This window comes from Sceloporus undulatus, chromosome 5 (genome assembly GCF_019175285.1).
Source record: "Sceloporus undulatus isolate JIND9_A2432 ecotype Alabama chromosome 5, SceUnd_v1.1, whole genome shotgun sequence".
Lineage (NCBI taxonomy): Eukaryota > Metazoa > Chordata > Lepidosauria > Squamata > Phrynosomatidae > Sceloporus > Sceloporus undulatus.
Window position 1 is genome coordinate 173,612,345 of NC_056526.1, and position 24,005 is coordinate 173,636,349.

The following is a 24,005-nucleotide window of genomic DNA, read 5'->3' on the forward strand; positions in this document are numbered from 1 at the left end:
TCATTACTGTAATTCCCACTGATTTCATCAGGTCTGTTCTAAGCATGACTAAATCTGAATCCAGCCCATTCACTGTATGTTTCTAAAGTTCAAAAGCTAAATAGATATACTGTATGTATCATTTCTGTTGAATGAATAAAATGGAAAACTGAGTATTTCATACCCTAAAGTCTAGTCTGTAAACTCATCAAAATATGAGAAAGCTTTCAATAATTGAAAGCAGCAACACTTTCTTTCTCAGTCATTCTTGAGAAATGTTTGAGAACTAAGAAAAATATGGCTAAATTGTCTTTTTAAATCAACTCTCACCTGGAAAAGATTACTTGAGCTCCCTGGAAAGGATTAGTTTGGTTCACAACTACTGTAGATTTCTCTGAACTAAGCTTTCTCTATATATAGGCCACACAAACACTCTTACATGGGAGACAATCACTTGCTTAGAGATTATTTTAATGGTTTGTCCATGTGGTGATTTATCAGATCCTCTCAGGGTGGAATATACATTATAAACACTTTTTCACACAAGAAAAATTACAGTATCTCTTCTTGCTCTCAATTCCTCTCAGAAAAGGAAATATAAAATATCACATTTCCATCACCAGAGAAAGGGACTGAGATATGTAAGAATTGCCTCAACTTATTCACACACACACACACACACACACACACACACACACACAGAGATTATGGCAGACAAGAAAGCATTGTGTATTAAAATGGCAAGTTAACATAATTCACACATTTGTATATAATGAAGGCAGCTAAAAGTAAGACCACTGCAGAAAAGAATAATCTCAGTATTTATTTACTTTCTTGTGCAATGATACAGTATGAATCTTGTCTTCAAGATAAATCCTCTAAGATAAATCCTTTCTCACTCTCTACCTTTCCCTTTTGTATTTATTAAACCAAAAGAAGTACTATGTGTACACAGAAATAGAAGTACATTTCTAAAAAGATGTAAGAGATAACTTATATTATCTAAACCACTCTTATTCTCCATTAACCCCTGAAACTTCTTATATTTGCTACATTTTAGGGGCAGGTAAGCTGCATTTTTTTTCTGGATGCTCATAAAATCTATTTTCTGCATGGCCAAGTATCTCATTACCTAGTGTATAAAATTTTAGTTATGTGCTCTGCATCATTTAAGAAAAAAAATGAATGCAAATCTCTGTATGTATGAGCAAAAATAATAGGGTTTAGCCATCTTCTATTTCCAGTTCTCTAATTATGTACAACATGAATGTACTCTTTCATACCAACAAGCAGTTTCATATTTCTAGTTATACTTTTGAAAAACAAAATATAAACCAGTTTAAAGGATGAAAGCAGATAAGCGTTCCTTCGTTGATGGGAGACTTCCACAAGCAGGGCAATGAAGGTCAGAATTTTCAGTGACTCTCCTTCCTTCCTTTATGCCCCATTCTGCCCTGATGGACTGTGGCACTCACTGAAACAGATGATGGAAAAGATGTAGGGAGGATCAGGGCAAGGTGATACTGAAAACAGCATCCTTCCCTGATTTGCTGGTGGATGTGTTCCATCAACAAAGAGATACTAACTAGGATTCTACTTAAACTGATTAATGATCTACAGTGGAATCCCTTCATCCTCTCCAGCTTCACTTGTAAAAAGGTAACAAACTCAATTCTGGAATCATCTTGTGTCTATAAACTTTTTTATCATTTGTTGGCACTTAAATGGCAAAGTAAATTGAGCTACAAAAAGTCACACATTTTGTACTTATTTCTTTTTTGCAAAAGATAACTTTTTAAAAATAAAAACCAAACCAAAACAACCACGAGAAAATCAGTATAATCCTGAAGGCTTGTTATCATTAAGAAGATCCATCTTCTTTCTTTCTACTACCGTAGCTCACTCTAAATGTTCCCTATTGCATTACATGAACTCGCATAAGCCCTTACATTTTCCCACAGCTTCATGTCTAAAGTTTTATAACACTACATAAATACTTTACTAAGCCTATTGAAAACCAGCAGAGGACAACTTTTTCTTCCTGTTATTATGTTTGCTTTAGTAACTTCCAAATATTTCAGATGTTTACAGAGTGAGCATGTTTCTTGCACAAGGGCTTGTCCTTCTTGGAGAAGAATGTCTGACCTTCCAAACTCTCACAGCATATCTGAAAATGGCATAAAAATATGTTGTTTGTAACTCAAAATATTAATACATATTGATAATAATTACAGTATATATGGGTTTTGATATGACCCATGGATACAGTAAGTTGAGGGTAAAACCTAGGGGAATGTAACCAAGGATGTATAGGGACCTCTCCCAACCACCTAACACCACTTCCTTGTTGCTGGAGGAGAAGGTTTTAACTTCAGATTGAGGAAGGAGGGAATGGAGTTAAATGGGGTGTTTGTTTGATGGGGAGATAAGGTTTTAACATTGGATTGGGGAGGAAGGGAAGTGGAGTTAAATGAGGTATTTGGTGGGGAGAGAGATTCAGAGGAGGATGAGGAGGATGGGAATAGAAGGTTGTAACATCAGACTGAGAAGGAATCACCTCTTTCACATACACTCCCTGCCTGAGCATCTCTTTCAGAAATCACTGCTGAGGCAGAGAGAGTGGGTCATCCAGCCATCACTTTCAGGACCTTTCTAAGCAGTATTACTGTACTGACCCATGCATAAGTTGATCCAGGATTTTAGGGTCAATTTTGGGCACCAATTTTTTATTTATAGTCAGGTATATACAGTAAGTGCCCAATGTTCTACATCCTCTAGACCTTTCTGGGGGTGGTGCAGGAGAAACTGGGACTTGCAATAAACCATTCAATGTGGAATGTTGCTAAAGTACCAGCCAGCCAAACCTTCTTCCAGGATAGCCATCCTATCCCATGCCACCCAACCAGGAATATGCTAGTTTAATAATGAAAACAAAACAAAACAAAACAAATAACAGTCTCAATGGGTAATTCATAACCATGGCATGTGATACCAAAGAGGGCCTTATAAATAATAAGAATAGAACATGAACCATCTAAAGAAAAGTAAGAGATTAGCTGTAACTTTCTAGAATAGTAGTTCCATAACTAAGAGTTTTCCATGAAAAGGTTGTCTTGCATCACCATCCATCTGATTTTATGTACAGATGGCACTTTCATTAAACTACAACCTTTTCTTGATGGGATGACCCTATATGCAGCTTTGGATATATATACTGTTATATCCATTACTGATCTTGAATCTCAGAAAGTGTCAATGTCAAGGAATGCCATTGCCCTACTAGGGAAAGTATATCTGGACTCAGTGAACCATGTTTCATCTCATCTTGTCTGGACTGAGCTGCCTTTGAAAACTGTTCAGAAACTACAACTAGTTGTGGCATTTGCTATATTGTTATCCAGTGTTTGTTTAAAAATCTAGTCATGGAGCATCTTCACTGGCATACATTTTGTTTCCAAAATCATTCAAAAATGTTAGTTTGTTCATTTGATGTTCTAATTAGCTTGAGGCTAGAATTTCTGTAAGACCACATCTTCCCATCATCTTAGATCACAATTAGAAGCCTCATTGTATGAACTACCACTGCAGGAGGTTAGGTTGCAGAGAAACAGGCAAAGCTTTTTCTGTAGAAGCATCCTGAATTTGGAACTCCAGGGGCCAAAAATAAATAAAGTTACAATATAGATATTTATACTTACTGAACACACAAAGCAGGTATCATGCCAAGTGTGGCCCAAGGCTTCCAGGAACCTGTCCCCAGCTTCAATGGGGAATTCACAACCATGGCACATGGTACCAAAGAGGGCATAATAATCTGTATAACATGTAAGCATGGCATTTTAAAAGGAATATCTTCATTTGCATAACAAAACAACAAAAACAAACACAATGTAATAAGTATAGATTATTTGACTAACATTCTAGAAATGTATCAAAATGCAACAGAATTAGTAAGGATCAGGAAGTGTAAGCACAGACTACATTGAAGGATAGCTCCATCCTTACCATTATGTGTCCTTTTCTGCTCTTGGAAGCTGTCAAGCCCCAGGATGAGCTGAGGCTAATGCTTATCAATAGTACGTGGAGGGAAGGAGAAGGCAATTCAGACCATGAACTAGCAGCTGGTATAAGGATGCATCTGTGCTGTAGAAACAATGCAGTTTGATACTTTGCCATGTCTCCATCCTAGATAATCTTGGGATTTGTAGTTTTGTGTTGTACCAGCACTATTTGGCATAGAAGGCTAAAGATCCTGTAAAATTAAAAATCCCAAGATTCCATAGAATGGAGCTACAGCTCTTAAAGTGATGTCAAACTCCATTATTTCTACAGTGTAGATACACCCTCATCTTGGGAACAGAGAAATGGAGGCCTCCCCCTCTTTGCTGGCCCCTGACAGGGCCCCAGGCCCCGTCAGAGGCCGACAAAAAAGCTGGCAGGAGCTGGAGGCCTCCTCTTTGCCAGCCCCTTTGCCGTTGCTGGGGCCCTCTTGGAGGGCCCCAGCCACCACAACTGGCCTCCCCGAGGCCCGCTGCCGCCGTTGGAGCCCTGTAGCAGGGCCCCGGCCACCGCAACAGGCCTCCGGAGGCCTGCTGCTGCCCTTGGAGCCCTGTAGCAGGGCCCCGACGACCACAATAGGCCTCCTAGGGGCCTCCGCCAATGGCGGCTAAGTCTCACGCGACCTTTCTGTGGTCACGCAAGACTTTGCCTCTAGGCCGCCACCACCATTTTGTTTCTCAAAATGGCGGCGAAGTCTCGCGCGACCTCTGGAAAGGTCACGTGAGACTTCGCCACCATTTTGAGAATTAAAATGGTGGCGCCCGGAGCGGTGAAAATCTGCAATCGGCAGCAGTGGCAGGAGTGGGCAGGGGCCGGCCGAAAGGCCTCCGCGGGCCGCATCCGGCCCGTGGGCCGGAGGTTGCCAACTCCTGCTTTAAAGCCATTAGGAAAGCCAGCAAATGGACCAGGGCCATCAATGACTAAAGGCCTTATGGTCCTGCTCATGCTCTGTGCATGGTCTCAAACATATTTCTTGCACTGTGAGGCTTCTGTTACCTTCTATTCTGATGCAGTTTCCTAACTGTGGAGTCAGTGAAGTGGTTGATCTACAGCAGTTTGCATAACCTAACACTTTGTCATGCTCATGACAACCTGGAAACAAGTAGGAAGGTATGTCTGGAGCTGCCCTCTCCTTTTGGCCTGAACATGGTTGGTGGATCTTGGTCTGGTACCACTGGCAACCCTGATCTGCTGCAGCTTGAAGCTGGCCCCCAATGGGGAAACTCACACATGTGCAGAAGTACTACAGGACCTGAACTGACTTTATCTGGCTTTGAGCTAAGCCATGCTTTCACTGTCTGAATACAGCCCAGTCTGTGTACTGTGACACTCTCTGTTCTTTGCTGATATCCCTTGCGGCTTCTATAAACCATCAGGTGCAGCCTTGTCACACCCACCAAACTACTTTCTCAACACAAAAGAACTTAACAAACTTGAGTGTTGGCTTTGATATAACATATTCAAACAGAGTTGTTTCAAATCTGACAATGCCTTCCCCTCTCCTTTTCACAGTCTCATACTGAAAATGGGTGTATGCCTGTTTGACTTGGCTGCTGTTTACAGTTTCAAGAGGTTTACAAGCTTTTTTTCTTTTCATGGAAGACAGAAAACAGTAGCCATGGCAGACTGAAAAGCTTCTGTTCTCTGTCCTTTTCAAACCCAGACATAAAGTCTAAGATTTTTCTCCTGTTACATTAACCATGGTAACAGCAGCATGAAGTAATCTATTCACAGAAAGTTTACAAAAGACAGGTCAGTGATGTGTTAGCTTCATGCCTGGACAACTTAAACAGCAGTCTCTGATTCCAAATGGCAAATAAAATACAGCATTAGAGAAGCTTAGCAGGAGTACTCACTGGATGCAAAACTAGTGTCTTAGGCTACTTTTTCTATTGTGTGGCTTCACTACTGTCCCAAGTTTTGCACTGCTTTTATACTATCTATCCTTAACTGTTGTCATGTCTGAGGCATATTTTGGTTGGAAGAGACCTGTCCCTTGGTTTTGCCAACCTAATTGCTCAAAGGGAAAAGCCCAATATGCTATCACCTAAACATCCTACAAATAAAGGATCCTGGAATGAACATACTAAAAAACAAATCTAATAATGATTTTTTAATTCTACATTTCCTATTGTTTGTGACAGACATGGAGCATTATGGGGGGGAAATAACATAATGAAATAATTTACTATTGGAAAAAATCTCTGACTCCCGTTCCCATTTCAGATACATTAACTAGCCAATCTTTACTTCAGCATTACCACTTTTATAAGCTGTAGCTTCAGTGGCTTTGAATTATGAAGTGTCAGAATAATGAAGTACAGAAAGCAAAGCTGATCCAAAGCTTCTCTTCAACATTAGAGGAATTCAGTCCTCCTATGAGTGGATGAATATACACAGGATGAATGAAGAAATGTTTCTGGGTACTCACAAAAGTGCCACTCTTGTGGGTACCAACTCTACTTCTATCATGTTCTAATGAAGGGATACTACTCAGAAGATGAATCAGACCTTGCTATGTCAGATGGCACAGAACTACCTGCCACACCTGTTGATCCTAGATTTTGAGGGAAGTAGTTGAGAGCTCTGCTCTGGAGTCACAGCAGTTCACTTCATAGCAGTTCATCTCACAGAGTGAATTGCCCAAGAGAACTGCCTATGTAGTCTTGAGCATGTGAATGACTAAAGAATTCTTCTGTCATCCCTTTGGTCTAAGTTTACAGACTACAAATAGTAACAAAAATGAAATGCCATGTTGCCTGCATTTTTTCTACCAAATCAGAAAAAGTCACAATAAATTTAACTGAAGAAAGTCCTACTCTGCAAATGTCCAAGGTGTTGCATAAAGTAGGTCTTTTAAATAAAGAAATAATAAATAATGTCAAGTGTAACCATGAGAAATATAACAGGTTAATTTGAAATAATATGAAGTAAGTCAGCAAGACAGCAATCTGCTAAATTATTTTTTTTCTCCTGTAGTTTTTGCTGATTTGTATCTGACCCAGTGGTTAAATGCTTACCTGTCTCACAGTAGGGATCACCATCTTCCAAATGGAAAACATTGTTCCGAATGGGCTTGTGGCAAGCCACACACACAAAGCAGGAAACATGCCAGGTTTGTTTCAAAGCATTTATTACTTCCTAGGGCAGAAGAGAAATAGAGAGAGAGAGAAATCCAGAAACTGCTAGATTTAAATTGGAAATGCTGATTTGCTGCTGTTTTGTACACTTCAGTACATTTAAGGCACAGGACACAAATACTGATTTGGAGAAAGGTAGGTCTTGAAACACAGAACTATTCAACTCTACAGTTACTGTTCTATACAAGCTAAAAGTGGTAAAACACAGAAATGTGGTATGGATGCTTAAAATGATTTTTCTCACCACCAGTATAATATTTAATCCTAGTTAAAGGACAAGGGGACAATCCACTAACCCCCCACAACCTCCCCCCACAGAAAACTATAATTCACTAAAAGGTTGTGTTTGATTTTACACCCCCCTCTTAGTCTTTAAACCATGGTAATGAGGACCCCTTCACCACAGCTGAATATCTTTCAGTCCAGAAACCAAATTCATTTTCAAATAATTTTTTGGGGACCACATTCACATGGTGGGTAGGGTCAAATGCACACAGGTACTCTTAGCTTGAAATCTTAAAGCCATAAAGTAAGCCTTAATAAGTAAGTAAGGTGTTTTAACGTAAAGTGTTTTAACCTTTTATAATAAGAAACATCCCTCATAAAAGTTGAGAAACTACCAAATGATGGTTTTATGGGCAAAAAAACTATCTAAGGAACTCCAGAAGATTAGATCGGAACCCCAGAGCTTCAAATACCCTGTGCCTGGTTTAAGTAAGTGATCTAGGCTCAAAGTTTCCAACTGCAAGTCTTTAGTAACATATTACTTACTCCCAGTATCTTCCTCTGGCATCGGGCACATTCTGGGGCAAAAAACTTCTCATAACAGCCTTCACAATAAAGAGCTCCTTTCTCTTCTACAAAGCCAATGTAAGCCATGGAGGTTTTGCAGTGAGCACAATTAAATTCCTCTGGGTGCCAAGACTTCCCTAAGGCCACTAGAAAAGGCCCTCTGTTTTAAATAAACAAACAAAAACATTATGAAATTTGCAATTAGACGCATTGAAAAGTAAGGCGATTGATGCTAATTTTACATTTAACATGGCATAGTTAAGTATATGCTGATAACAGTACTACGAAAGTATAACTGCTACCTAAACAATATATTGAGAAAATTAATAATTTTAATATACAGGTAATTTCATTTTTAAAAACTAACATTTCAAATGGATTTACACACCTCTGAAAATTATGTATTTTTTAAAAAGCAGGAGTGCAGCATCTTACAAATAGCTATACACATCTGTAATCAAAACTAATTTGAGAATGCAAGCTGGTGAAGCCTTAAATGTGAGGATAGCCATACTGTAACAATTGTAACAATTACAAAACAACTATAGGCATTACATTTATGTTTCACCTTGAATTAGAACACTAATTTTTAAATGGGAACAAAATGTTTTATTTTTTTAAAAGCACCCTCTGCATGTCCCTGCAAGTCACCTGTCAACTTATGGTGACCCCGTGAATTTCATAGTTTTTTTAAGGCAAGAATTACTGAGAGGTAGTTTTGCCTTCCTCTGAAATATAGCGTACAAACACCTGGCATTCCTTGACGGTCTCCCATCCAAGACCTAGCCAGGACTGACTCTGCTTGGTTTCCATAGTTAGATGGGTCTGGTGCCTTCAGGGTGAAAGCAGTCTACAGATCAAAATACAACACGCCTTTCCCTTACGGGAGGATCTGTTCTGGACCCCCCTCCCCTGCGTAAGGAAAATTCTGTGAATGCTTGAGTCCCATTGAAAACAAGGGGTTCATGCATGTGGTGCGGTGTGCGCACCATGGGCATGTGTGCCATTGTGTTTTCTGGCATGCGGCTTTCAGCGTAAGCTGAAAGCTGCGTATGGTGCACCCACATATGGCACGGGAGTACTGTATAACCCAAATTTCATACTTTGCAGTTTCCAACTCCACAGCATGTCACACCTGCACATCCAACTGAAGATTTAGAAAAACTTCAATATATTATAATAATTTTAGCCAACTCCAATGTCTAATTTATTTAGTATCAAAGAATCATAGAGTTGGAAGAGATCTCTAAGGCCATCCAGTCTAACTCTTTGCCATGCAAGAACTCAAAATCACAGCACCTCTGACAGATGGTCATCCAGCCTCTGTTTAAATATCTCCAAAGAAAGAGAATCCACCACACTCTGAGAGAATGTGTTCCACTGTTGAACAGCTCTTACTGTCAAAACGTTCTTCCTAATGTGTAGGTGAAATCTCTTTTGAATCCATTGCTCTATGTTATAGGGAGCATATAACTCCCTTGTTGAAACAGCTTCACTGGCTAGCAGTTTGTTTCTGGGCACAATTCAAAGTGCTGGTCATGACCTATAAAGTACTGTACAGCTTAGGTCCAGGCTATTTGAGAGACCACATCTGCCCATACAAAACTGCTAGAGCCTTGAGATCTTCCAGGGAAGGCTTTCTCTCAGTCCCGTCACCATCCCAAGCTCGCTTGGTAAGAACATGAGAAAGAGGCTTCTCGGTGGCTGCTCCCACCCTCTGGAACACCCTTCCTGGGCAAACCTAGGCTGGCCCTCTCCCTCTTTGCCTTTTGCTGGCAAGCCAAAACATATTTATTTAGGGAGGCTTTTAAACATATAATAACAGCAGGGTGTTTTTTTTAAATATATATATGGGGTGTGTGTTTCAGTTATGTTTTTAACTTTTGTATGTTTTGTATTAATTTTATACTATTTTAACTAGATAATTTTAATGGTTTTTGTATTTTTATTGTGATGTTTTAATAATGTTTTTATCTCATGAGCCACTTTGGGTCCCTTTTTGGGAGAAAGGCGGCATAGAACTGAACTATATAAAATAAATAAATAAGTAAGCAAATTGTACTAGTCTCTGGAGCAGCAGAAAAACTTTTTCCATCCCCAATATGACATCCCTTCAAATATTTAAACTTGGCTATCATGTCACCTCTTAATCATCACTTCTCTAGGCTAAACATACCTAACTATCTAAGCCACTCCTCATACAGCCTAAGCTGCTCCTCATAAAGGTTTCCCAACCTTTCACCATTTTGGTCACCTTCCCCTGGACATGCTCCAGCTTGTCAATATCTTTCTTGAACTGTGGTGCCCAGAACTGGACATGATATTCAAGGTGAGGTCTGGCCAAAGCAGAATAGTGTGGCACTATTTCCTCCATCAGTCTAGACACTACACTTCTACTGATGCCAGGTGACAAATTCTTAACTTTATCAATTTTCTCTACCAAAGAACAAAGGCTCTTAGTTTATATAAAAAATTATATTAGTTTATACAACAAATTAAATGTCTAGAAAAAGAATGCATGCTATTTCATTTGTAAATCCATCTTTTTTATACTACATGGCCCCTGTGTATATGTTTCAGAACATACTGCACTGAGTCTTTTAAAAAATTCCTTCATGCAGCTTCATAAAATCAGTTTAGAATTCGAGAGACGCCCCTGCTGTCATGTGGTAACCTGAACAGTGCAAACAGTGACCTAACCTGATACCCTCCAACCTTTGTACAAGCACCTTTTTACATCAATGCCCTTTCAGTTATGTAGCAATCAAACAATACAAGTCCTTATGTACAACAAAGTGCTCTCTTCTCACCGTGTCAGCACAGACTAATTTACCAAACTCATTAGGAAAGGACCAACACTGAAGAGGTTCTTCTGGCCCCAGGTAAGATCAAATTTCCAACTGTCTGCTCTAATATGATATATCTGAGTATGAACAAAGCAGGAAGGGTGTGTGTGGTATTTTGATACCATCTGCTACATTTAGTAAGGACTTTTAAAATACATTTCAGTTTTCTCCTGCCATTTCACAGGTTTGACATTACAATCAAAGCTGTTTAAATCAGTATTAAATCCAATATCTCACTAGATTCAGAATATGTTACTGAATTGTGCAGTTGACATTATCATATGTAATGAATAAATCACACATAAGATCAAAACATCCACAGAACATTACTTTCAATGAGTCAGGTGTCAGAACATGTGCTGTGTATAACGTAATGTGAATTAAAATCTGGACCAATGATACATATTGGAAGAAATGGCTGTTACTCAACTCACAGGATATCTTTAGAGCCAAACATAAAAAACAAAAAATACCCCCTTTGATCTGAGCATACTTTCATGGGATCATGAACAAGTCCTTTAAATATTTTGCTGGGACTTTCTGCCTGGTATAGAATGTGTTTTGTGGCCTCTGTTTATTAATGATCAAAGACAGTTTGAAACAAAAGGGCCATCTTCTTGTACTTATTTGGTTTTCTATTATTACACTGTTTTCAGTTATTTAGGACCAGTTTTAAAAATGGATTTTTTAAAGACACAGAAGGTGCTCCCATGTATGAAAGAATCTTTCTTAATCAAATGAGTAGATAGTACTTTCTTGGACTTGTCAGAGCACTCCAATAACTGAAAGAGCACAACTATGTAGATTAAGACGCTTGTTGAATGGTATCAATTTATACTATTGTAACTATTGTAACTATAAAGTTGTGGATGAATACAAAAGCCAGATTTGATTTCTTAAATGTGCATTAATAGATTATAAAAATAAAGATTTTTATTCTAAATGTCTCATTTTTATAATGTGCTGATTTCTCAATTTCCTATGTTAGGGCTGAAACAGATGGACTGGTAAAGCTGCCTTCCAGGTGGCTCGAGAGCATAGCCTTTACATGCCACCCCCCCCCCCCCCAAGATCGCTGGATGCGGCACTGGCCAATAGCACAGGGGCAGCTTCAAGACACTCCAGGGGTGCAATGTTTACACGCTGCACACCGCTCGATTGCCCAGAAGCTGCCCTGGGGCTGCTAAAAACTTAGGGCCAAAACATATGGCCCTAAAGGGGCCACTTGATGCTCCCCCTAAGAATGCCGGGCTGTGGCTGTGGCAACTGCACACCATGCCCCCAACCCAGATTTATGCCAGAACCAAAAGGAGCAGCAAAATGCCACTCCTTTTTGAGCTGGCAAAAAGCTAGCTTTTCTGTCACCACTGCAGCTTTGCGGTGCTCCTTCAGTGTGTGACGTATAAATGCTGCACTGCCAGAATGCTGTAAAGCTGCCCACTGTGTGGTCAGGCAGGCGGCCTGATGATGGTTTGGGGGCAGCGTTAGAGAATGCAGTGTCTAAACTCCATGCTCTGATGCTGCCCTCAAGCTGGCACAAAGGGACGGTCTGTTTTGCCCCTTAGTTTAAAAACTGTCTTGGAGAAAAACTCGTTGTTGATGGCTGACAAATGCCATGATAAATATTTTAACTTAATAAAAAAGTGAGAGAAAACATGTAAACAAAATTTGAAGATTTCTTTTTCAAAAAATTCTCTTTTACATGCAAATTACAAGAGGGAAAATACATCAGCCATAAAGGTCCTGAGAAATAGGCATGTGTGCACATGTTTGTCATGTGTTTTTAAAATGACAACTAACTTAGGTCATTGTAGCATTCAAAGACACACCAAGAATCCTTGTATTCTCCCAACTTACCTTCCATGTGATGCATATTACAAGGATTTAATAGTTATTTTGTACATTGAAAAACCGTTCTATCTTGGATTTTATTATTATTACACAAGTTTTACAAAGAGACCTTTCAGATGAGAATCATATCAATAATTAAAGATGAAAATTAAAAAGTTATGAGATAGCCTCTCTTAAATTTTAGGGACTTGCATGCCATGGTTATTTTATGTCTTTGTGTAAACTAATCAAGTCTACATTAGGTTTGGCTGCAAAACAGGTGTGCAGTGGAATGTCACTTGATCCACTTCTTACCTTTTCATAGGTAATACTGTCTCAAAGGGCATGAACTGTAATTATGCTAAAAACTCAATCCTGAAGGCTATCACAAGCTCCCCAAAGCACTGTAGTGCAAAAGTGTAAGGAGAACATGATATATTGATTAAGGTATTGCCAGGTGACTTTAATATGCATTCTCATTCAGTGTTTAAATATATTCTTATCATTTGATATATTCTTCATTCATCTGTGCTATAAATTTAAGGTGGTTGTCCGCCTGTTTCTGTCTGTTATGTTGTACAGTCAGCCCTCCACATTTGTGGAAGTTAGGGGCCAAGAACTGCAATGAAAGTGGGAAAACTGCTAATACATTAACTCCCTGCAACATGAAAGATAAAGAGGTCTCTCCCACCAGGAGCACCACACGTAACTCTCTTTGCAACCTTGAAACACACTCAGATGTGGTTTTGCCCAGTTTGTTCCTCCAAAACAAACCTACATACAGTACCTGGTATTTGTTGGTGGTCTCTCATCAAAATATCACCAGGGCTTGCTTGGCTTACAAGATCAGATTGGATCTGGTAGCTTTAAGGTATTTAGACCTGAAACTTAGGCCTGATACAAACAGGCAAAAAGTTCCATCCTGGGACCGAAATTAGGGCTCGGGAGAGCAGAACGACCACATACTCCTGAGTCCTACCATGCCATTATGGTGTGCCTCCATCTACATGGGGGCTGCCATGTTGTCCTATGTGTGGCACAGTGCCCAAATGGCACCGCACTGCATGGATGTCATCAGCACGTGCGAGGGTGCCAATGGTGCCGTGTGCACACCCTAAAAAGAACCCGCTGGGAGTGGGTTCTTTTTAAGGCTCCCGGAGGCCGCAACACTTGGTGGGGCAGAAAGGGGTGGTGTTTTGGCGCTACTTTCTGCCCATCTGTATCAGGCCTAAGTCCAGTGAAATTTTTTTCCATCACTAGAGTTTAGTGCATGACGTTCTTCCTCATTTTCTCCTTACAACTCTGTGACATAAGTCACACTGAGAGAGAGAAATTGAAGCAGGACACTCAATGTGCTTCATGGCTCAGTGAGACTGAAAATTTTCAAGTTCCAGTCTGTCCTGGTAACTACGCTAGCTTTTCATGATGATGGTGATACCTTCCCTATGTCAATGACCCACGAATATACTATACTACTTTACTTACACCACACTTCAGTTTCTGGTCACAGCTGGGTTTAGGTCTCAGCAGACTGGGACAATGAATATTATTAAGCCCATCACTGCTAAAGTCTGTTGCAGCAATAATAAAGGTCGTCTTTCATCAATGTCATTGGGTCAGTAAGTAGTGGTCTCTTGTTGGATGCTAATTTGGCAGCAACAACCATTTGTCTAGACCAGCAGTTCTCAACCTGTGGGTTGAAATCCCTTTGGAGGTCGAACAACCCTTTCACAGGGGTCGCCTAAGACCATCGGAAAACACATATTTCCGATGGTTTTAGGAACCGAGACACCGCTCCTCTATCCGGGTGGGTCAACAGAACATGAGGAACTGTATTAAAAGGTTGCGGCATTAGGAAGCTTGAGGACCACTGGTCTAGACTATCGTAACATCTGTTACATGCAGCTTCACCTTCTGAACATGACAGGTAAACTCCTAACAAACTTTCCTATACATTATTCCTGTATGACGTTTGATATGGATGCCAACTACTATTTTCTTTCTATGTCTTCCAGTATTTGTCTTTAAACATATTTGGGCTGGAACAGATGGCCCTTTAAAGTTGCTGTCCAGGTAGCTTGGGAACATGGCGTTCATATGCCACACACTCCCATGCTGCCCAGAAGTCAGGTGGCTGCCCAGATGTGGGCAGCTTCAAGACACTTCGGTGGCATGTCAGGGTGAGAAAAGCTGCACGCTCCCATGCTGCCCTGAAGCATGGCAGGGTGGGAAAAGCCACCTTTTCTCTGGCTGAAAAAAGAGCAGATCATCTCCCCCCTTCATACAGTTATCTCTGAGTGCTTATTTAAATACATGCACAATGTATGCAAAAGATATACCAATAAGTTCTTTAAAATCATGTTCTGAAAGGAAAATATTGGCTATTGTATAACACATAATGCTCTGTCTCAAAAGTCTTAGAATGGTCTCAATCTATGCACAGAGAATTATGCCCTAAAGTATAAACTGTACAGATTAAGAATTTATAAGATACATGTAAAACATATATATAAGGTGTTACAAACCTAATCACTTGGTCGCAGTGGGCACACATTGGAGTTCGTTTTCCTGCTGGAATATGCTCTGCTCTCTGCACTAAAGTGTCTTCATCTGTTAGTGGAGCTGGTGTTGTAGTTTTTTCACCTGAGACAGTTGCTCCAGGTCTAGCATTATTGTTTGATGTCCAACCACTTCCAACTGGAATAAAATAAAATGGAAGGAAAGCTTAAACTAGGCTTGCCATGAGGGAGTAATAACCTCCACAAAGTTTTGAGGCCTAAAATAGATTTATACTGATAAATTTATCTGATAATGTATGAACAATCTGCTACATTTATAAATATAGAGTGATTATTTCAGTGGAGGTACATATGGATTGGTAGATCTCTATGTCATATTTATGAATACTGAAATCTTTAAAATGTGTTTCCAAATTTACACAGATTCTATCCAAACTGGTGAATCTATGAACACTTAATTGAAATTTTAGTCTAAAGAAGAATAAACTAAATTTTCAAGAACTTTTAAAAGTCCAATTTAATCAAAGAACTGACAAATGATAGAAATTTCAGTCTAACAAGAAACATTTTAAAAGTTTGTAAAAAGCCTGAACAAAAGTTAAAACAGACTGGCAAAACTTCATTCCAACTTCAAAATTCTTACTGACAAATGAAATCTGGATGGCAGCCATAGTTACTGCCTATGTCACATTAGCCTATGTCTAATGTGAGAAAATTCAAATGAGTTTGGTATTATATATGATCTTCCTATTGCCAATATACACTTCAAAAAACCTCTAAAGCAAACTCTAAACAACCATAAAGCAACTGTAATCCTATTTTGTTTGAATGCTGCTAATACAGCATGACTCTGTAGCAAACTACCAGTAAGTTAAATAAAGGAAACTTCAAGCAAATAAATGACAGGTGAATGGTATGTCCTCTTCTGACAGTGCGGACAAAGAGAAATCTGTAAACTGTAAGAGACAGTTTTTAAAAAGCAAGACGAGGAGTGATATTACTGGCAACACACACACACGCACACACACACCTTGGTCAGCCATAGCCAATGCCAGACCACACCGGCTGACACCCCCCAGAGGGAGGTCACCTGGTGGGGTAGTACACCCTGGAAGAATGGACGGCTGCCTTCCAGGACTTGGCAATGGGCACACGGGACTCAGAAGGCCAGGGGGAGGTGGCTGTCTTTGGGTCCCATGATGCCAGGGCCACATGAGAATCAGAAGGCTGGGGGATGGATGGGAGGTGGCTTTCTTCCAGGTCCCATGCAGCAATGGCCATGTGGGACTCAGAAAGTCAGGGAGTGGGTGGGAGATGGTTGCCTTCTGGGTCCTGACTCAGAAGACCAGGAGTGGTGGGGGGGTTGGCTGCCTTCTGAGTCCCACGTGGGAATGACCACATGGGACTCGGAAGGCCGGGGGGGCTGCAAAGAGAGCCAACCATGCCCCCACACCTTGCTGACGCAGCAACATTCTATCCACCATGGCTGCAAGGTGGGGGGAGTGCTCTCTGGCCCCAACTCCCCACACTGGGTAACACCCCAGACAGGGATGCCACTGGCCATGGTCAAGAAATATATATATATATATATATATATGAATAGGTATTTTGGTGATTAGCGTCCAGAGTTTCACTCTGCAACACTGAATAACACCTGCACTGATGTATGAACAAAAATGGTACCGAAATTGGAACTGTGAGAAATCTCAGCAATACTCATTACTCTGGGTCCCTTACAAGTGTGCATATAAAAAAGACACAGAACTGTGACAAATCCAATGTTCAGGGCTCTAAATATCAGCCAATAGGAGACGCCCTTGGAGAGTGTTACCTTCAAAACACCGGCTACCTGACCCCTCCCTGGACCACCTGGAAGAAAGGAGGCAGAGGAGCGTGGCGCAGTACTTTATGCCGGCTCCAACACTCCCAGAACAGCCGGCTGCACCGGCCTAGAGGATAACTACTTTAGATATGTAATTGATAACAGACTGTTGTTTTGCTACTAGGGGAGAGTTGGGGATAGTCATTTAGATTATTATGCTATATTATGCTTTGATTATTATGCTATATTATGTATTTTGGATTTTTTGTACTTTGTAATTTTTTAATGTATTTTTTACTTTTTTGAATAATTAATTCATTGTATTATGTTTGCTCTGATGTAACTGCTGGGGGGTGTATTTTGTATTTTATTTCCATTGCTTTGTAATCCACCTTGATTCTGCAAGAAAAGGTGGAATATAAATAAATCATATTATTATTATTATTATTATTATTATTATTATTATTTGAAGTATGACTATGAAAGGTTTCCGCCAATAAGGGAGTTATTCTTTATCCTTTGTCAACAGCCAGTCATTAAAAAATAAACAAACACAAACTGAAATTCAGAATAAAATATTAATAATATAAAGATAAAAATACAGCATGAAAAAACTGTGAGGATGAACTACTTATGGATAAACTGCACATATAAATTGTTTTCAAAATTAAAAGAACACAGGCACATTTCAAAGTAAATCTATGACATCAATGTTTTGTTAATCAATACAACAGCTGCTCAGGTTTTTTACTTCTGCATTTGATCATTATATATTTTTTAATCCACTTCTGTTTTGCCCATTCCATTGCAAGATTAATTTAGTCATTCAAATGTTCTATCTAATCAAACTGTGAAGTTGACAACTTGATGGAAGTTAGGTCAGTTTAGAGATAATACTGGCACCTTTCTGAAACTTTTCCACTCCCTAAGGCAACAGGAAGTATATGAACATTTTTAGCTAAGTGTTACACAGACTTTAATGATGTATACCAGGGACACACCCCTCACAAATACACATGCACACTCTGTCATACACACATATACAAACCAGAACATATTATACAGTAATACTGGGGACAGGGCTGATTCACCACCAAATCTGAATTCTTCATCACTGGAAAACATAGTAGCATTTGCAAGCTTCAAGCTGCTATCTCATATCTCTAAAGCAGTTCACCATGACTCAGTGATTATTCTATAGCAGTTTGTTTTACATTATAAATGTCCTTCAAGTCTACAAATAAGTGGAGATAACAGAAGTGGGAGAGAGAGGTTTTGTCAGAGAAAAGCTTTATCTGGTGTGGTTTTTGACAAATTGCACCTTTTAATCCAGCCTCACATAGTTTGGTGTTTAATTTTCCAGAAGTCAACTAATAGGAAAATTGTTAGATATTCTTTGGAGATTGCCAAAGGAAATGTGTTTGTGTAGATCTGTATGCCTTTAACGGCCCTAATAATAGTACAAACACATTTGCTGACTATTTTCTCTCTAATAAAGACGTACTCCTTGGGAAACTGTTCTTATCCAAAACTATTTTTATAACCGAACAGTATGTTTCATAGGTGACAAGCTTAATTTCTAGAAAAACCTGTAGGAGCTCATTTTCTTCATATATCCCAGGTAAAGCCCTGGAACATACACACACACATACACACACACACCCTAGAAGAAGGCACTGAAACTTAAGTGAATCTTGCCACAAAATTCATTCTTTCAGCTTAGGTTTTCTAACTATAGTGGGAATATAATAGTAGCCCACTTCATAGGGTTTATCAAAAAGGCAAATAATGAATTCTGAAAAGCATTCTGCAAGTAAAGCATGATATGCAAATGCTAATTAGTAATATATGTCTAAATATTTTCTAACTTCTATTTTATTTCTATTATATACTGTGCTACAATATACAATTATTATATAATAATATACTTTCAGAAAGACCTTTTCGGACAACAGGCAGGTGCTCCCTGGGCCTATATGAAAGGAAAGTGTTTGTGTCTTTTCACAATTCTTTAGTGTATTACTCATGCAGTACTATACTCTGATAATTAAATGAAAGATTTTCCTCAAACCCATCCCTAATATTTTTCTCTCTCACTTGTCTTTTCCCTCTCTCTTTTCTTTTTCTGTACCCTTTCCTTTCTGCTGTTTATCTACATCTTTCCAATAATACTGAAGATGTAAAATGTGTGTAGAGAACAGTAGACTTGGTAGATACTTGCAGATGCCACTGATTGTATTTGGGATCCCTGGATGCTGCATGCAAAACCTACAGTCTACCGCTCTTGCTTGCAGACCACACTTCTTCACTGGGAGTGTGAGGGCAGTGATTCAGTTACATAGAAAAACATTCTGCACATACTCTGAGACTCTTTTTAAAATTCAGGTTCAGATTCAGGCTCTCCACAACTAGATTCACTGACCAATCTTTGTAGCTTTTCCACTTATAGTGATATTTGCAATGAATCACGCCATCTTAATCTTTTAGAAATAAGGCATTTGACGAACAAGTGAAGTGAATGTATTGGTGCAGATAGAAAGGAGAGATGCAGATTACTGACAAACCAAATGGAAGAGACTGCAAGATGAGATCCCATGTTTTGGAAAAGCCTTCCCCAACCTGACCGTTGCCAGAGTGCTGGACCATCACCATTTCTAGGTAATGATTCTATTATGGGCTTTGTAGTTCATGTGAGTAAAAATTTTAGGTTCAAGGAAGACAACTTTATAACAACAGAAAGAGAACTTTTGAAGGCGTCAGTAACAAAATGTGTTCCCAGAGGTCATCAACAACCTCATGTCACACTCTCTAAATCTCAAGGCATAACACAGCACTAATGTCCCAACCAACAATTAATTAACAATAACACGGCAAATCAAATGAGTTTAGTTAGCAGTGTTTATTCTGTTTAACAATTAACTTTATCAATTAATTTTCAAACCTAATATTCCAAGCTCTGAGTAGGCTTTAGGGTGGTATATCAGTGCTGACCTCTAAGCTGCTGTTGTTTTAATCCATGTAGCAATAATATCAGGCAAATACAGCTATCTTGGATTATAAGAAGGAGAAACACAGGATAAAAAATAAAATAAAAATGTCAAAATGGGGCCAAGCAATAAAATAAACTATAGAATACAATGCAAGTGCAACAGTTTTACATGAGAAACAAGACAGTCAACCTGACAGCCAACTCATAATCATTCTGTATCCGCAGTAGCAAAATGACACTCCTCTGATACATGTTCTTCCGAAATCTTTCCTTTTCATTTTACAAATGTCTATGCCATACTTTAATATAATGTTCATTCAAGATTATGTCTCCATTTAGAAATGTGTGTGTGTGGTGGGGGGAGGTCAAGGAATGTGTTTCAGCTGCTCAATACATCCAACTTCCCCATTCTCCAAGAACCCTGAAAGATTTCGAAGTGGTTCTAAAATTATGTCCATGAGCTCCTTTAGATTCCTGAGATGAATTCATCTTTCTGGCTATAGTTATTTAAATTGGCTAGGATGGCTCTAACCATCCGTTTGTTTACTGGAATTCAACAATTCCAATATTTAATTTCCCCTATTGGCATTATCCCATGAAACTGTATCAGCCAGGCTCTCCCAAATCAAGGAAGAAAGAAGTAAAACCCCAAGTTTGTAGGAACTTGAGACCCAGGTTTAGGTGAAAAGAGGGATATAAATCAAATAAATTAACCACAAAGACATAAATAAAGCCAAACTACCTGCAGATTATTGTCACTCTATCTCCTTAGATAACTGAAATATAATGTTTTGTTTTTCTACAGCATGAAAACAGAAACATGAGACTTGTTTTATCAATAGCACACTCTGATACTATCCACAAATAATGAATCACAATACAAATAAATAATTGCGCTGGGGAGGGAAGTCTGCTACGTGAGTCAAGCTTTCTCTGACAACCCCCCCCCAGCAACAATACAGGCTGAAAAGTTTAATGCCTACTTAAACATAGGATCCTGTAATTCTATAAATAACAAAGCTACTTCTATGAATAAGGTGCCAACATTTCATTTTGAAGTGCTGCAATTTGCTGATTTATATAGCATCATCAGACTACTGGACAAAGGTTTTTCAACACAAATGTGACTTAATATATTCTTACATAATAACAACTCCCCCAGCTCTTATTTCCAGCCAACATGGATGTCGTTTATCAGCTTATAACATATAAATTAAAAAATAATTATGCTGAATGTAGGAGGCACTTAGTCACTTACATCTTCTGAAAAGCATGGGCTTAGGGAAGGAAAAGAGAAAATGCAAAGCTGTGTGTGTGTGTGTGTGTGTGTGTGTGTGTGTGAATTTGTGGGATACAATTAAAGCTTTAAATCCCTTCATGATGAAAGGCAGAACAGGAAGGATTATACTGTTATCATTTCTTAAAATGACTGAGAATGCTAGAATGTGTACCATGAAAAATCAGAACAGGTGCATCAGAGGCCCAGTTGTAACTTCAGAGAGTTAGTTTCCTGCTATAGTAGCTAGCCTTTCATCTCTAAAGAGCTCAGATTAAATGGGCTATGAAGTTTCTTAATTAAAATGAACATTCTGCATTGGCTTGGGTCAGGTCACTTTCTCATCTGCAGTATCTTGAACCACTCAAAATTTGGCATAATACAACAGTTTTGATTTTTTTAATATATGTGTGTGTGCATGTGTGCGTGTGTGCGTGCGTGCGTGTGTGTGTGAGAGAGAGAGAGAGAGAGAGAGAGAGAGAATGCAAGGGGGGGATAGTAAGAGTTAGACAGGAACCCGAATGCCCAGTTTATGCTCAATTATATTTTTTTGGTTATGTGGTGTTTTCTAGAGACAACCATACAGTGTTTTGAAACAGTCAAGCCAAAACAGAATATATTTATACTTCATTCAAGCTTTACACACATTCACAGGAATGAGGGTCATTCAAAACCACCAGAATAATTTCTGAGCAGTTTTAATATGTTTGCTGCTTGTTTCTACCATTAAATTAGATAATGACCACTTTTCAATGTAGAACATAGGACTATGATCCAGGATTCTGGATTTTATTTAACATATTGAATATTTTCAAGTTGTGAATGGTTGAATCTGTGGTTACAAAATCCATGGATATGGATGGCTGATTGTACTTACACTGTAAATAAGGTCCTCATCTAAATGTATTTGTAACTTGATAAGATTCTCATCTAGATGTATGTATAACTAGGTAAGATCCTTGAATGCAAAAATATATAACTAAATACCAAAGCTGAAATCACTGATGCCAATTTCTATGTATAGATGTGAAAATTACAGAAAAAAAATAAATGCATTTGAAATGTAGTGCTGTAAGAGAGCAGAAATGTGATTGTTCTATGGAGATACATGGACTGCCAGAAGGACAAATAAATGAGTATGAGAGAAAATCAAGACTGAACCCCTCACTGTCATATTCTGGACATATCATGAAATCACTTAACCTGCTGGAAAAGGCAGTAATGTTTGGCAAAGCGGTAGGAAATTGGAAAATCCAAAATCTGCATCACAGGTGACTTGACAGACTCTTTTGGAGAGCTCTCATTCATAGGGTTGCCATAGGTTGCTGACTTGACAATACATAACAGCAACAAATATATTATACATGTACAATATTGGCATATAACACATAGTCTATATAATATCTAAATGTAATAAATGCACATACTATTATATATGTACTATATAAGCAAGAATACATAATAATTTGGAAAGAACAAGGCCTGTTCAGAATAAAAGCACTGCCCATTATGGTCTTAGTCCCCCCCCCCCAAAAAAAAAAAAAAAAAAAAAACCAATTGGCTTGTTTTAGTTTCAAAAGACACTCAATAAAGGATTCAGTGGCAGGGAACGTAACTAACACTGCAAACTCTTCTATAAAGCTTACAAAAGTCTGGGGAAAGAAGGGAGGATGGGAAAAGTAGAAGATCTGCTTAGAAAGGAAATTAAGAGCCAGCTTAAGACAACAGGAAACTTAGTTCCTCACTAATTTTACACTAACTCTCACCAACAGCTTCATTTTCATGACCCTTTATATACCCAAGTTAATTTGCTATTGAACCACATTTGTCTCATTGTCCTTTTCAAAGCAATGTAGAAACACCTGAGCTGATTTTGAACTGCCTGCATCTAGTCTAATCATAGCAACCCATGCAAAGTTGGTGTCAAATGCTACCCTTTTGATCTGATAGCACCTTCTTTGCAGAAGTATATGTTACAGGAGTGAATCAGGCTCATTAACTAATCAACCCTTAACAGTCAACACCCCCCCCCCCCTTTCTCTTGCCATGAGGTGGGCAGGAAGAATGCTTTGTTTTGTTTAAGACAGCTTTCTGAATATATTCTTGATGATTTATATACATTTTCATCCGACATTAATGCTGGACATATCTTTACTTTAGATTTGTTTTACATATGCATTCTATTTAAACATACTGTTATCTGTCTTGGCCCTGGGCCTTCTTTGCAACATTGGAATGAAGTTGAAGAACCTCTCTCAACAAGCAACACATAGAAGCATATTAGGAAGGCCAGACATATATGGCAGAGGAACCAGACAACTGGGAAGCTTCTTCAAAGAACTAAGAGTGAGGTAGCAGGGCACAACTCTGCCTAGTTAGCGAGCAGGGGAAACTCAAATGCCATAGGATCTGTACCATGTGAAGAAGAATACATGTCAGAATAGAATAGTGGCCCAAGGGGTAGTGGCTTCAGCCTCAAACACCACTGCTGGAAGGCAAAGCTGGTCAGAAGAGGAAAAAGGCATGGATGCATATTAACCATTTTTCTCCTTAACAGAAGCTAATGGGAATAAATGGAAATATCAGAGAGATGAAGAGTATAAGAGTTCCAGAATAATCTCTCCCCTAGTCATACCACACAATTATAGTGCTATAATTAGAGTTATAATTTCATTATAATCACATTACAATTATAATTGCATCTAAAATATCATGGGAACACTTTATAGAATTCTGGGATTTGCAGTTGAGGA

At 38.9% G+C, this 24,005-nt stretch overlaps 1 protein-coding gene across 1 annotated transcript in view; it reads right to left on the reverse strand.

The window, feature by feature from the left end:
• Positions 1 to 782: 782 nt before the first annotated feature.
• The window catches only part of PDLIM5 (PDZ and LIM domain 5), a 140,769-nt gene continuing 117,546 nt past the window's right edge, over positions 783 to 24,005 (reverse strand). Inside the window, exons 16-20 of the mRNA XM_042469706.1 lie at positions 15,172 to 15,343; positions 7,950 to 8,130; positions 7,059 to 7,179; positions 3,678 to 3,793; positions 783 to 2,146 (exon numbers count right to left, since the gene is read on the reverse strand). Coding sequence (XP_042325640.1) covers positions 2,057 to 2,146; positions 3,678 to 3,793; positions 7,059 to 7,179; positions 7,950 to 8,130; positions 15,172 to 15,343 — 680 coding nt within the window. The 3' untranslated portion in view covers positions 783 to 2,056. The remainder of the gene's footprint in view (positions 2,147 to 3,677; positions 3,794 to 7,058; positions 7,180 to 7,949; positions 8,131 to 15,171; positions 15,344 to 24,005) is intronic.